Source organism: Triplophysa dalaica, chromosome 17 (genome assembly GCF_015846415.1).
Source record: "Triplophysa dalaica isolate WHDGS20190420 chromosome 17, ASM1584641v1, whole genome shotgun sequence".
Lineage (NCBI taxonomy): Eukaryota > Metazoa > Chordata > Actinopteri > Cypriniformes > Nemacheilidae > Triplophysa > Triplophysa dalaica.
The window spans coordinates 11,099,615-11,113,453 of NC_079558.1; the positions used below are offsets into that span (position 1 = coordinate 11,099,615).

General features: G+C 37.7%; 1 protein-coding gene across 1 annotated transcript in view; it reads right to left on the bottom strand.

Moving 5' to 3' along the window:
* Positions 1-653: 653 nt before the first annotated feature.
* The window catches only part of lrp2b (low density lipoprotein receptor-related protein 2b), a 38,815-nt gene continuing 25,629 nt past the window's right edge, over positions 654-13,839 (bottom strand). Inside the window, exons 54-79 of the mRNA XM_056772050.1 lie at positions 13,622-13,799; positions 13,324-13,520; positions 12,828-13,073; positions 12,499-12,627; positions 11,573-11,692; positions 11,355-11,471; positions 11,157-11,273; positions 10,940-11,077; positions 10,416-10,538; positions 10,205-10,333; positions 9,946-10,077; positions 7,919-8,044; positions 7,153-7,296; positions 6,852-7,017; positions 6,637-6,765; positions 6,325-6,545; positions 5,970-6,152; positions 5,080-5,199; positions 4,807-4,894; positions 4,620-4,684; positions 4,216-4,363; positions 3,731-3,782; positions 3,373-3,510; positions 3,054-3,167; positions 2,560-2,625; positions 654-945 (exon numbers count right to left, since the gene is read on the bottom strand). Coding sequence (XP_056628028.1) covers positions 904-945; positions 2,560-2,625; positions 3,054-3,167; positions 3,373-3,510; positions 3,731-3,782; positions 4,216-4,363; positions 4,620-4,684; positions 4,807-4,894; positions 5,080-5,199; positions 5,970-6,152; positions 6,325-6,545; positions 6,637-6,765; positions 6,852-7,017; positions 7,153-7,296; positions 7,919-8,044; positions 9,946-10,077; positions 10,205-10,333; positions 10,416-10,538; positions 10,940-11,077; positions 11,157-11,273; positions 11,355-11,471; positions 11,573-11,692; positions 12,499-12,627; positions 12,828-13,073; positions 13,324-13,520; positions 13,622-13,799 — 3,428 coding nt within the window. The 3' untranslated portion in view covers positions 654-903. The remainder of the gene's footprint in view (positions 946-2,559; positions 2,626-3,053; positions 3,168-3,372; positions 3,511-3,730; positions 3,783-4,215; positions 4,364-4,619; positions 4,685-4,806; positions 4,895-5,079; positions 5,200-5,969; positions 6,153-6,324; positions 6,546-6,636; positions 6,766-6,851; positions 7,018-7,152; positions 7,297-7,918; positions 8,045-9,945; positions 10,078-10,204; positions 10,334-10,415; positions 10,539-10,939; positions 11,078-11,156; positions 11,274-11,354; positions 11,472-11,572; positions 11,693-12,498; positions 12,628-12,827; positions 13,074-13,323; positions 13,521-13,621; positions 13,800-13,839) is intronic.

The window sequence follows — 13,839 nt, forward strand, 5'->3', positions numbered from 1 at the left end:
AAGTGAATGGGTACCGCCATCGTTCAGTTACCAACGTTCTTTAAAATAACGTATTTTGTGTTCTGCAGCAGAAAAAAGTCCTACAGGTTTGAAATGACAAGAGGGTAAATAAATGATGACAGATATTTCATTTTTGTTATCATTTTTTATCATTTACTTGCCCTCTTGTCATTTCAAAACTGTTTGACTTTCTTGCTTCCGCAGAATACAAAAGAAGATATTTTGAAGAAAGTTGGTAACCGAACTGCACTGGACCCTATTCACTTATATTGTATAGAGACAAAACCAAGTGAATGGGGTCCCGTTAACATAGGAAAACATGGTCTTAAGTTCATATTTTCAAATGTTTTATTGATTTTTTAAATAAAAATGGAACAACAAAAATTGGACAACACAATCAATAACATAGTTATAACAGCACACATCTCAAAGGCTGTTACACAAGAACATTCATGAAACAAAGCACAAAACAAACTAAATAGCCAAGTTAAGGATGAGGGTTTTAAACTTTAATCTAAACTATAGCAGGGTGAGTGCAATTTTATGCATTTTTTAATTTTATGAAGAACCTATTCAATTTGCCCACTTTACAATTAAACTTTATTAATATAAACAAAATGAGATATATAAGTATTGAAATTGATCATGAACATTTAATATATATATATTTGACATTAAATAACAATTTGACAAGAAATATCACCAAACTACAGATAAGAGAATCAACTGAAGTCTCACAGGATGAATGTTTGAGTGTTTGCCAACGCTTGTAACTCCCTGCAAACTCAGACGTTAATCATCATGACTAGATGGAGAATATACTGCAGCCATAATTTACCACCCATAAGTCTTAGCTGGCAAAGTGACTGAGAGCCAGTCCTGTAAAATGATCTCAAATGGTCTTCAGATTGTAGACTCTCCCTGACTGCATATACCTGATGAATCCTGCAAAGAAGCAACACAAGAAATCTGTATTAACTGCCATTCTTTAAATTAAGACACTTTTTGGAAATTAAACACTTCCTTCCTTAAATGTATACTATACCAGATATTTATTATCACTAAATGTACAGCATTGTTATTTAACAAGTTTCAATTGCTATTAATTGAGTATAGATTAAGCTAAGGGGAAGAGATCATCATGTAACCTTACACAGACCAGATGATGTGTGAGTTCAAACCGCACACGAGGGGATCTGCATTTTCAAAATCAATCTACTCTCAGGCCTCGATGGAGCAAAACACAACTAGATCTGTGTCACTGTAATATTTTAAGCAACCGAGGGCCTGACCTTTCATTATACTAATGCAAATGTATTTTGATTCTAAATGACGGCTCATGTCTCAACTGACATATCTGAACCACAGAAAATAGGGGAACCGATATGTTATGAAAACACTCTGATAGCTAACACGATCATATTCAGAGAACATAACCGCAGCAAATTGCAACAATCAAAACAAAATGTATTTCCGTTTGTGCATACAATTGATGTATTCCAAATTTGAGGGTACAAACAATTTCCATTATGCCTACAGTTTGTTCAAGCGCGACAACTGAATAGGTGCCTCTGCCTCTCCAAATCACTTGATAATTTCATCAGGGTTTCAAGGTCTTTAAAGGTCTTTCTTGTCCTTCATTCCCTGTCTACCATTTCTCTTCGATCTAAGGCCTCGACCAACCTTCAATGAGCCTTTAAAAGCAGCCTCTCCTTCTCCATAAGCTGTTATAGCTTTCATTGTGCTCCAACATTCATCTCTTGGCTTTTAACAGCATAAGGAGACAGACGATGGCAACATGGCTGGCCAAGTGCCAAGCACATTTTAGGACACCTGCTTCCCTATTTTTCCACTATTTTCCTATTTTTAGCTACCATTGGATTGAATGTTAATTTGTTTTTTTTATTAAAATGTTGACAAAATTTGACAAAAACAAACAACATGTTTTAGGTTAAAAATGCATTCATTGCCTTCTTTATGAAATTGAACATGCTGAATACTAAAATCTAATTTTGTTTTAACCATAGCCTCGAAAAAACTACCAATATTTTCACACATTTATACATTTCAGTATTATTACTCGTATGCAGAAATTACAAGGTACTGGCATAACACTGAGCTCAAAACAACAGTTAAATATATCAGTGTCTACACCAGCATTAGAAACGAATTAAAACCCATTATAATTTTACATTTTGTCCTCACTGGATGCATCAAATTTCTAGAATTTTCTGACAGTGACAATTGGAAAATAATTATTGAAATACGTAAAAATTTGTACAGTTTTTATTTACAATATGCTGATTTAACGCAATTAATGATATAAGCTTAAAATTTACTTGAGCTAAATATACACTGACAACAAATGCGGACAAAAAAACACTGACGATGCATGAAAATAAATATTACCACAATAACCAGCACCACAGATTCGAACAAGAACTACAAGGTTTTAGAAGGACTGCAGTGATATGTATATATATATATTCATATTACATAATATGTAATAAAAATGGAAGTGACACTTGTTTGCCCACATTCAATCAATGATTATCTCACCGTGTACAGGGGGTTAGTAAATGTATCATCTGTAACCACGTCAGACTGCAGCGGTGAACTATCAACCTGTGTAAAAGAGTAAAGAGGGCGTCATAATAAGTTTCATGATTAGATCAGAACCGATCATCTCTGTGCTACAGTCTATGCTTGTGTTGATATTTACTGATGTCTCTCTAACTCCTGTTTCTTCCTCTCCTTGTACTGTTCATCGCTTTTTCTGTCACATCTTGAGCAGTGAACATTAACTACTGCTGTGTGGGTGTTTCTTTTATTATAACATTATATTAAGGCACCACTGAACTGACATTTTTTTGAGATCCTAATAAGAATTTAGTGTTTTTACCCAGAGTGTGAATAAAAGATGATGGTTAACAGTGTTCCATGTGCTTTTAATCCTACTGAAAGGCTAGATTGAAAGGTCTTCATACTGCAAGTGAAATCATTTCCAGGAAAAGGAAATCATGTGTCATTGGCTGACTGTCACCATGGCTAACCTTGTCAGGCTCAGTGTTGACATGGCTGACATCTGGTTTGACAGAGGTTACAAAACCGTTTGGCTGGGTCACAGAGCTCATCTCAGCAGAATAGACTGGGTTTTCAACACTCTCCTGAAATATCAAAAAACACTTTGAGAAATGACAATTTGGTGGCTTGTTGACTAGTGTTATATTAAAAAGAGTAACAAATTCTTCTTTTCAATCTAAAATAACACAGGATGAAATGAAAAAAAGTGTTGTGGTGCATATCTATTTCTGTACATACAGATAAACAGGCAATATATGTTTTTCCACTAGAGGGCAGTAACAGACATACATTGGCAGGTTCGTTGATGACAGTAGTTGTAACAGCCCTTGGAGCTGCAGGAGAGTCTTTTGTACCCTCCTCGGTGCTATATGCTGGATTCTCAAAACTCTTTTCTGCTCCCTCTACTTCTATCGATGTAATGGACTCCTGCAGTTGATCACAGAACAAAAGCTGGACTTATCAGAATGTGTCACTCCTATTCAAAGGTCTGGGTTTCTTTCTTATATGACAAAAGAAAAACCATTGCAGTAATATGCATATAAATTGCATGCTTAAACATATTACTGCAATGCATAATAATATCACATTTTTAAATTTATTTATGCGATCACTTAATATGGTTATGAACAACATGGTAAATACAAACCTCTTTGGCTATCTCATGTTGTCCGGATTCGGTTGAGCTGGAGAATTCAGCCCTAATTATATTAAACAACAGCAACAGGTTTAATGTGCTCTACATTTCATGTGTTCCACTGCAAATTATGTCTTCTGTTTAACCCTGGTATTGTTGAGGGAGTTCCTACTTAGCCAATGTTTGTAAGTCTAGTGGATCCACAACATTATTGAGTTTTATATATGTGTAATATAAATGATGTAAATTATTTTACAGACGTTTACTTTTCCCAATTACAATCAACATTATATTTTGAAAGGTTATATTATCATTTTATATTTGATGGCAATCATTTTTGGCAAAATAATTTACTGAAGAAAAATCTATAATATGTGTGGAAAAATTGAATAAATATAAATGTGTGAGGAATGGGATAAAATTAAAAATATATAGTTTGAAATAAAAGGGTCCCACCATCACAAAAACAGAAATGCAGACATTTTCTTTAAACTCACCAGAAACTAGGTCTACTGAAGTTTGGCATTCTGACAGGAATGTTGATATTATGAAGAACGTTTATTATTTTTGATTTCTTTTGGGCAGAATATATCAAACATCCAAGGAAAAGAGCCACAGCCGCCGTCACTCCAAGAGCAATAGCCACTGTGGATAAAAAAATGATGACATTTACATTAATGCTTTAGATCCAAAGCCACCTATAGTTTGATCAGTATGTGCATTTCCTAAAGGAAACAAAACCAATGGCATTGCTTTTGCAAGTGCCATGTACTACTAGACAAGCTACAGTAAAACCACACGCTAATGTTTGTTTGGTCTTATATAAAAAAGAAACCCATTCAGAATATACACAGTAACAATGTTCAGGTATATTGCAGGTAATTGGCTGTTGGCATTATACCTGAGGTGGACACCACGCCATAAACACTGGTTTCACAGAAATCTCCATTCCAGTCAGGGGGGCAACTGTGAGGCGGGAATTAAAAGTAAACATTACCATATCCATAAATTCATCCATCCGTCCACTCATCCTTGTAACCTTTGAACATGTGTGGTACTAACACATAACAATATAATCACAAGCTTACATGCAGAGCGCCTTATTGTCATCAAAATAACATGTTCCACCATTTACACATCGGCACGGAGGGGGCATGGTGGGTTCAGGCTCAACCCCTGCACAAAAAAAGGTATGAATAAACAGTCAAATGAAGGGAACTTGTCAATGTTTGGAATCAAACTGCCTGGATTATTATTACTGAAACCAGGAGGCTGACGTCAGTAATGTTTCACTAGCTAAAATGACCCATGGCATATCATTAAGATGTGTTATAAAAACAGATAACAGATATTTAAGTCACCTGCGTCACATTCAGTGCTGCTACCGGGATATAAATTGGTGCCTTCTGGGCAGGCACAGGTGTAGCCTCCCGGCCTCAGGAGACACAGGTGACTGCATGTGCCCTTACAAGGGTTCTTCACTGTAAAGGGGGAAACAGTTACAACCAGTTAGACTGCTCTTGTAACACACACAATTGTGTTTTTTACGAATAAAATGTCAAAATTTGAGCGAGATAATGTTACATACTCATTCAGTGTATCACAATAATTATGTACAAATTCAAACAACAAGCTTATTCTGACTTAAACATATTAAAATTTACAAAAGAATAAGGGAGCATGTTAGATTTAATGTGCTCTAAATGAGTAAAAAAGTCTTCTTGACAAATGGGCAAAACCTAGGATAGTGGCAAATGTAAGAAAAATTTAAAATTTTAGTGTGCGTCTTCTGTAAATCAAGGAAAATTTATGATATTTATTTTTTATTCAGAAAAACGAAAACAATCATACAAACATATACATTTTCAATAAAAAAATGTTTTTGGACATCAACAATTTCAAGCGGTATTACACTTACTATTTTTATGCTTAAACCTTTTTTCGTCATTGACCCAAATATGTATGTATGTCTTTATGTGTGTGTGTGTGTGTGGGGGGGGGGGGGGGGTTGTTGTGTATATATGTATATCTATATCTACGTTTGTGTGTTTCTATATACTGTATGTGTGTGTGTGTGTGTGTGTGTGTGTGTGTGTGCGTGTGTATATATATACATACATACATATATGCATATGTATGAAGTATTATATATGTAATAGGCCTATATATTATCTTTACTATATCCTCAAAATGAAGTTTGAATATTGACTGGAGTCATATGGAAGTCTTAAGGTTTACTGGGGTTACCCACTGGCTATAGAGTTGTATTTCTGTCGCTGGTAGACATTGATCTGGGTGAGCCAGGGTCCTGCTGTCAGAAGTTTGGTTTTGGCACCTTTGCCAAATTTGTCCTGTCTGAACACTTCGCCTTTCTCCTGTGTGCTCCAGTAGACGTGGTCCTCAAATACATCCACACTGAAAGGGTTTCTCACATCTGAGTCAGGAAAGCGGTACAAGATATGAATTTTTGAAAATGATTAACTGCGTTATTGTTACTGCTGGTTTGATCCTGTCGCTAGTTAAGCTGATAAATCTGGAATTCTGAAACAGTCCCATTAGAAATTCTGATTGGACTAACCATATTGCTAAATAAATCAAATCCCTACCTATGTAAACTGACGTGCGTCTGCCCTGTCCATCTGGCAGCATGGACTCAATGCGACTCTCCTTCGCATCCGACCAATAGATGCGGTCGTTGTTAGTGTAGTCGATGGATAAACCTGTAGGCCAACCCAAAGCATTTTCCACCAGAACCCTCCTCTGCTGGCCATCCAACCAGGAGGCCTCGATGCGGGGTGTGGGACCATTGTCACTCCAGTAGAGCATTCTGCACAACAGCACACAATTTTACAATCTGCAGCATATGTTTATGAAAGGTCAACTAAAAAAGGTCCACAAACAAATAAGACGCGTCTCACCCCAGTCGAGGGTTAACGGCAACAGAATTTGGTTCTCCCAGGTCAGTTTTGATTAGATGCTTCCTGTAACGTCCATCCAGCATAGCCACCTCCAGACGTTTGAGCTGGGCATCGGCCCAGTATAAATTTCTGCAAATATTTTATGACAGGATTTTCTTATTTAGAGTGAATCATTAAGGTCCAGTAGAAGTTTACCCATTAAAAGAATGCTCTACCTGCCAACCCAGTCCACTGCAATCCCATAAGGCTTAGTGATATACTTGATGTCCAGGTTCACAGCAGCCGCAATGTTATTGCTGTGATCGTCCACAGCTGGCAGATATGCTCTTTTGATAGCACCAGGTGTCGCGCCCTTCCCTTCTACTGTAAAATACACCACACCTAACACACACAGACAAATACCACATTAAGAACAAAAGATACATTACTTTAAAGTGATAAAAATAATAACGTAACTGATTTGTGATTTTCTTATGAATGATAGTTTTTTCATATCCGTTGATAGAGAGCACTCACTGAGTCCAGTGTTGTTATGGTCCCAGTCATAGTCCAGAGCCACGATGCGTTCCTCTTCCTGTAGAAAGTCATGATACTCCTCTGTCTGGAGGTTAAAGCGACGGATGCGGATGTTCTCTGGCAACAGAAGCAACGGTCCAGGACCTGGAAGACGAGACCAGAAAAAATGATTGTACTTTTCTTTTATACATTCTGTCAGAACTGACTCATACACTCATTTAATCTTTCCAGACTCATTTAATCTTTACTAACTTTTGTTTTTCATCAAAAGGAGAAATTTGTGTCTTTTCAAACCATCCTCATTTTGTGGAAAAATTGAAATATTGAAGTGAAAATATTAAACTTTTTGTTGAATAATCATTCTATATACAGGTGTATATATAATGAAAGTGAAAAAACAATAAAGGAATAGCATTATAAAATCAGTCTATTGAACCATAAAGTACTGTAGCTTTGTATAGGGACCAAATCAACGTAGATTTTTTGTTAAAATTATGCTCTCCCCTGTCGAGTTTACACAAAGATTGTACACCTTCAAACCTTTAACAGAGCACACAAGTTGTCTGGACGTTTATAGTGCTATTTTAATTTTTGACAGTCCAAGTTCCTATAAACTTCCAAGTTCCTAGTGACTAGTACATTCATCAGTCATAAGGGTTTGGAAAAACTGATGGGGATGAATAAATCATAACATAATTTTCATTTGTGGGTGAATTATTTCTTATGAAATGATCAAAACTTATGCTCAGTAATTGAATGTTCCTACCTTCAGCCTCGCACTGATTTCCTGAGCCCACTTTCCTGTAGCCCTGAGCACACTCGCAGTCATAGCCACCTTTAGTGTTCTTGCAGACCTGTAGACATGTGCCATACTCTAAACACTCATCAATATCTGAAATGGGAAAACGACACAGGAACAAGACTCAATAAGAGTCAAAATATTAGAATAGTAGACAAAGAGGTTTATTAATATTCCAACATGCATGGGTCACAGCCAATGTATATGCTGATGTCTAATGTACTGTAAAGAAAGTTATTCACATTCTTAATGTGCCAATATTATATTAATAGTATTTCAGGGTTGTGCATCATGATGTAGCAAATAGAATAGGATATAGAATAGTTTTTATGTGCCCCCAACCCATAGAAATATTTGTTTTTATTTGTATGCTTATTTCATTTTTTAACCTTTAATTATTTTTAACTTTATATCTTCATATTACATGATTTTTATTTATCATGAATCATTATTACTAGTGGCCACCTTTCATGTTTGTTTGTGGGTTTTGCCAATATATAACCACGGAACGTTGACAAAAATAGCTTGATGACTTTTTGACCAAAAAATGCAAAATTGCAAATTAAAAATCCATTTCACGAAAAGTTGAGGTTAAGGAGGTACAAGTTTCTGCTCAACAGATGACATTATTTCAGAAGTAAACAAGAATGGTGCCAAACAACAGAAAAACCATCCGACAATGTTCTCTGTCATTGTGTAAAAATTGTAGCTCTATAAATGTATCATTTTGAATTCCAACTTAAAGCAATAACGAGCAATTTTTTTGACTTAAATTAATGTCTGTCAAATTATTTTAGTGTATAGGACAACTTTTAACTGGACACATTTTACTGCCGTTGCTACCTAAGCAGCCTCCTATCGGCTGAAATTGCACTTGTAACTTTGGTGTTCGGGAAGGTACAAGCCCCGCCTATCCCCTGTTTTATGGCATACGTCACGATTTACTCGTAGCCTTGGAGAAATTAGCCAACAGCTAACAATAATACGAAATGATCTAGTTCAACGCAAGTCTCCAAACCATCACCATGGCAGAGCCAGCAAGTAAAACAAAGAGGAAAATAGAGAGCGTGATCGGACACGAATCAATATCTGAAGGACTTACACTCAGGGACACGAGCTGCAAGAGGCAACGGTTTGCAAAACGGATGGAGACCTAACGTTAGCCTTCCAGCTTCTGGATTTGAAAGTGTTATATGTAGATTTTTTCTTACTGTCTTGTTCTTTTGAGCTTATTAGTAATTTGGCTTTCCTCAAGTTGTTTTTTGGCGCACTAACATTACTGGTTCACAATTTATAACTGTAAGGTAGACTAGAGATAATGTAATGTTGCCGGGTCTCAATAGCTTACGTAGCATGATCGTGCCTCATCACAAATTTAGTGTTACGATTGCAAATCATGACTACCAAACCACAATAAATGTTTTAAGGTCAAAACTTGCTGATTCCATAGTTCATGCACGTAGACTAATGTTATCGGTAGCCAATCTATAGTTACAGTGCTATGCACGATTCCCATAGTGAGTTGAGTGTAAGATACTGATTGCACATTACACAAGCACAACACCTGGCCGCGAGAGTGTTTCCGAAAATATAACTACAGAAAGTTGCGTTGATTACTAAACACATTCACGTTCATGCGTTGTGTTTTGGGTGACTGCAAATGAGTTATCTAGCTAACGTTAGCAAGTTAGCTGCAATGTTGCTAGTGCTCTATGCGCTAACGGCTAACAACCAACTGCTATCTCAGAATCTAGTTTGAACTATTAGTATAACCCAGTAGTATAATCCGCAGGAGCTTAAAGAGTGCTTTTGTTCATGCACAGTTTATGAAGTGATGTAACAGCGGTTTATGCCTAGTCAACAAATTCACGTGTATTGCGCTGCCCACATGGAAGCTTATACAGGGGCAATATTTACGACATTTATAACAGACAATTGCGCTTATCAACCACATGGGGCTTGTTGTTGCTTTAACACCCTGAGGTGTGTTGTACCATTGCAGCGGAAGGTGTTGTCCGTATCCACAGCATATCCTGGTTTACAAGAGCAGATGAATCCCGTGCCATTTAGGTTTGTACACTCATGCTGGCATAACTTCTCATCGCAGTTGCGGTCATGGCCAAAATCTGCAAACAATCACTGATCAACTACCTGAGAGTTTAAAGTACTGCAAGTTTCATTATGAACACACAGTACAAAATGACCAAATCCACATCACCAAAGTAAAGGTTACAATGTTTTGGTTAGACTTACTGCAGCCCAGCTCATCAGTAAGATCTCCACAGTTATTGTTGTGGTCACAGACGTATGGCAGAGGCACACAGTGGCCATTAGTGCATTTAAACTCGTTGGGTGTGCAGGGAGCAAGGGTAGGGTCTTGACCTGGTTATAAACACATTGTACAGTTTACGAATTCAACTGTTCAATTTCAGTTGTAGTTTAAAGTTACGGGAAAATCTCTTACAGAGGTCCTCTTTTTCATCACTTCCATCTCCACAGTCATCTTGCTTGTTGCACATGAGACCACTGTAAATGCAGTAGCCATTGTTGCAGCGGAACTTGGTCGGCATCTCACACGTGATGTTCCCTGTTCACAAAACAGCTGTGCATTGGTATACATGCAGTAATAACATTGATAGTTCTATTGCTTAACTGCTCAAAAGACCCAAAATGACATTTTGTTTACTCATACTCATGTCATTCCAAACCTGTATGACTACCTTTATTTTGAAGAACCCCAAAAATACTTTTTGAAGCACGCTGGTAACCAAACAATATTGACCCCCATTGACTTCCATTGTATGGACACAAAACCACAGAGACATTTCTTGGAAGAACTTATTTCGTGTTCCACAGTTTCAAATGACATGAGAGTGAGTCATTGATGAAGGAGTTTAATTTTGGTGTGACCCATCCCTTTAAGAACTAATGACTGATAATGTACCGGAGTCTAATGATTTCAATGTGTTTTTTGTTATAGTGTCTTACAGCAAAGGTTGAGTTGTTCATCTGAACTGTCTCCACAATCGTTGAAGCCATCACACACCCACTGCTGGTTCACGCACACTTTGTTGTCACACTGAAACTGGAATGATGAACACCAGCGTCCTCCGGGATAGCGGGTGGCTATTGGGCATACAAAAAGTCTGAAACAACTTCAATAAGAATTTGAAACAGTCATATAGTTTCAGCCCAGCATACTCACGGCATGTGGACTCATCAGAGAAGTCCAAGCAGTCAGGACGGCCATCACATCGAAGAGCTTCTGGAATACAATGTCCAGATGTACATTGGAATGTCCCAGGACGACAAGTGAGCAAATCTAGAATGACAAGAAAAACATTTGAATTCTCATCGTCTCAAGTTCTCATAGGTTAAATAATCTGATTTCACGTTAACTCACCGCAGTCACGTTCATCTGAATTGTCCCCGCAGTCATTTTCATGATCACAAACCCAAGCTCCTGTAATGCACTGCAGGTTGTCACAGCGATACTCGCTCTCTGAACAAGGTCTGGGTTCTGCGAGCAAGGAACACCCCAACTAAATACGTCTTGCTCGACAATGAGAAGAGATTTGGACATTATTGAGAGGTATTGGATGTTTAAAAAGTCTTACTCACCACAGTTTCGCTCATCAGAACCATCTCCGCAGTCATTGTTGCCATCACAACGCCAGCGAATGGGCACACAGCGGTGATTATCACAGCGGAAATCCCCCAGAGGGTCACAGGTCAACGCATCTGCATGCAGAATTATTTTGGGGGTTAAATCACATTCTACAGTAACCCACTTTCTAAAGTAGTATTATAGTTACTATAGTAAATTAGTATTAATATTACATTTAAATTTACCACAATTTATCAATTTACTACTGTATTACAGAATTATAAACTGCACTATGCTAAAGCAGTTAACTATAATAAATTCAAAATAGTCCTAAAGTATTTTTATGTGGTGAAATATTGCTAATCATATTCTGGAGGTATGATCAAGTAAATATATTGTATTTGTAATCCATAGCACTTCATCCTATTAACAAACTACATAAAAGGGATAGTCACCCTAAAATAAAAATGATGTCATCATTTACTCACCCTCTTGTCATTTCAAACCTGTTTGACTATTTTTCTTCCACAGAACACAAAGAAGATATTTTGAAGAATGTTGTTAACTGGCCACCATTTACTTTGCATTGGTTTTGTGTACATACAATAGAGGGTATGGCATTAATGCATACCCTCTGTACAAGTAAAGGAGGGCGAGTGCTGTTCGATTACCAACTTTCTTCAAATTATCTTCTTTTATGTTCTGTGGAAGAAAGAAGGTCAAATGGTTTGAAAATGTCAAAAGGTTTGAAATGAAAAGAGGGTAAGTAAATGATGACAGATCTGTCCATTTTGTTTCACTTTAAAGTGTGCAACAGAAGTTAGAAAGTCATATTTTACGATCACTATTCAATACCAGAGAACAAGATTGCATCCTATAGGAGCGTTTGCGTCAACACCTCATGTGAATCTTTTTTTAATTAGCATTAGGTAGGACTTACGGCAGCCCTGCTCATCACTGTTGTCTATGCAGTCATTGGTGCCGTCACACACAGCCCACTGAGGTATACAGCGATAGTTTGTCTTGCAGGAGAACTCTGTATCGCCATCACACTTATGGTCTGGGCCCACTACAAAAGGGGAAAAATGTGTTACATCTAAACTGAGATAGTCTTAAAGAATGGTCCGAACAATTTTGACATTGTTTACTCATTTACTGTATGACATTTTCTTTCAAAGAACACAAAAGTGCTTGTTCTAGGGTACATATGTCCAAGAGAGTGTTTATTTTATGTGATCTCTTTAAAGACTGAAGAATGGAGACACTCACTGCACACATCGTACGGCTCATCTGAATTATCCCCACAGTCGTCCTGAGCATCACACACGTAGCTCGGTGGAATGCAGCGCCCGTTTTTACACTGGAACTGTCCGGGTTTGCAGGTCTTCGCTGAGCAGCTCTCGGATTCCTCATCGCTGCCGTCTGCACAGTCCTCTATACCATCACAGTGCCAGGATATAGGGATACAGAGCTTGTTTTTACACTGGAACTGATTCTCAGAGCACCGGTAGTCACCTGGATCACAAAGAAGATGTGTAGGATGTAAAGAATAAAATATAGTTTAGTTGGAATTTGTTTTGTTTTTAAGAGATAAGTGGATAATGTAATTCAATACGTGTTAAAATGGATTCTTTTAAAAAGAGATCATTCTCAACAGGGCTGATGCATAATCGGTGGATACAAATTCACGTCCAGTTTTAAAATCTAAATTTCACTCGTTTTGTAGAATGACACATTTGATACAGCTGATATAAGGGGTGCATACTGCAGAGTGCTGCGTCTTCATCAGATCCATCATGGCAGTCCATGTGTCCATCGCACAGGAGGAACGGGTAGGTACAGTTCCCATCCTTACACTGGAAGCGTCCGATGGGGCAGTAACGTGGAGGACAGGTCTGAGGCTCATCAGATCCATCACCACAGTCCGACTGACCGTCACACTTCCACCATATGGGAATACACCTGGAGATGAACGGACAGATAAGACACATGACAGAGGAAGATCCTTATACACGAGCCCATCCACATCAAAATCATCACTCAAAGTTAATAAAAGAACGTACTTCTCATTGTCACCACAGCGGAACTGAGTGCTGGAGCAATCGGCCACACACTGGATCCTAAACCCAATAGCCAAACCAATAAAATGATCGGGACACTCGCATTTGGCACTTGTGCCGCCCGCCCCAATCAGACATAAGTGACTGCAGGTCAGGTCATGCCCATTGCAGGGATTCTCACCTTAAAAAAGTAAACACGTTTTATCATCTTTAAAAATCGA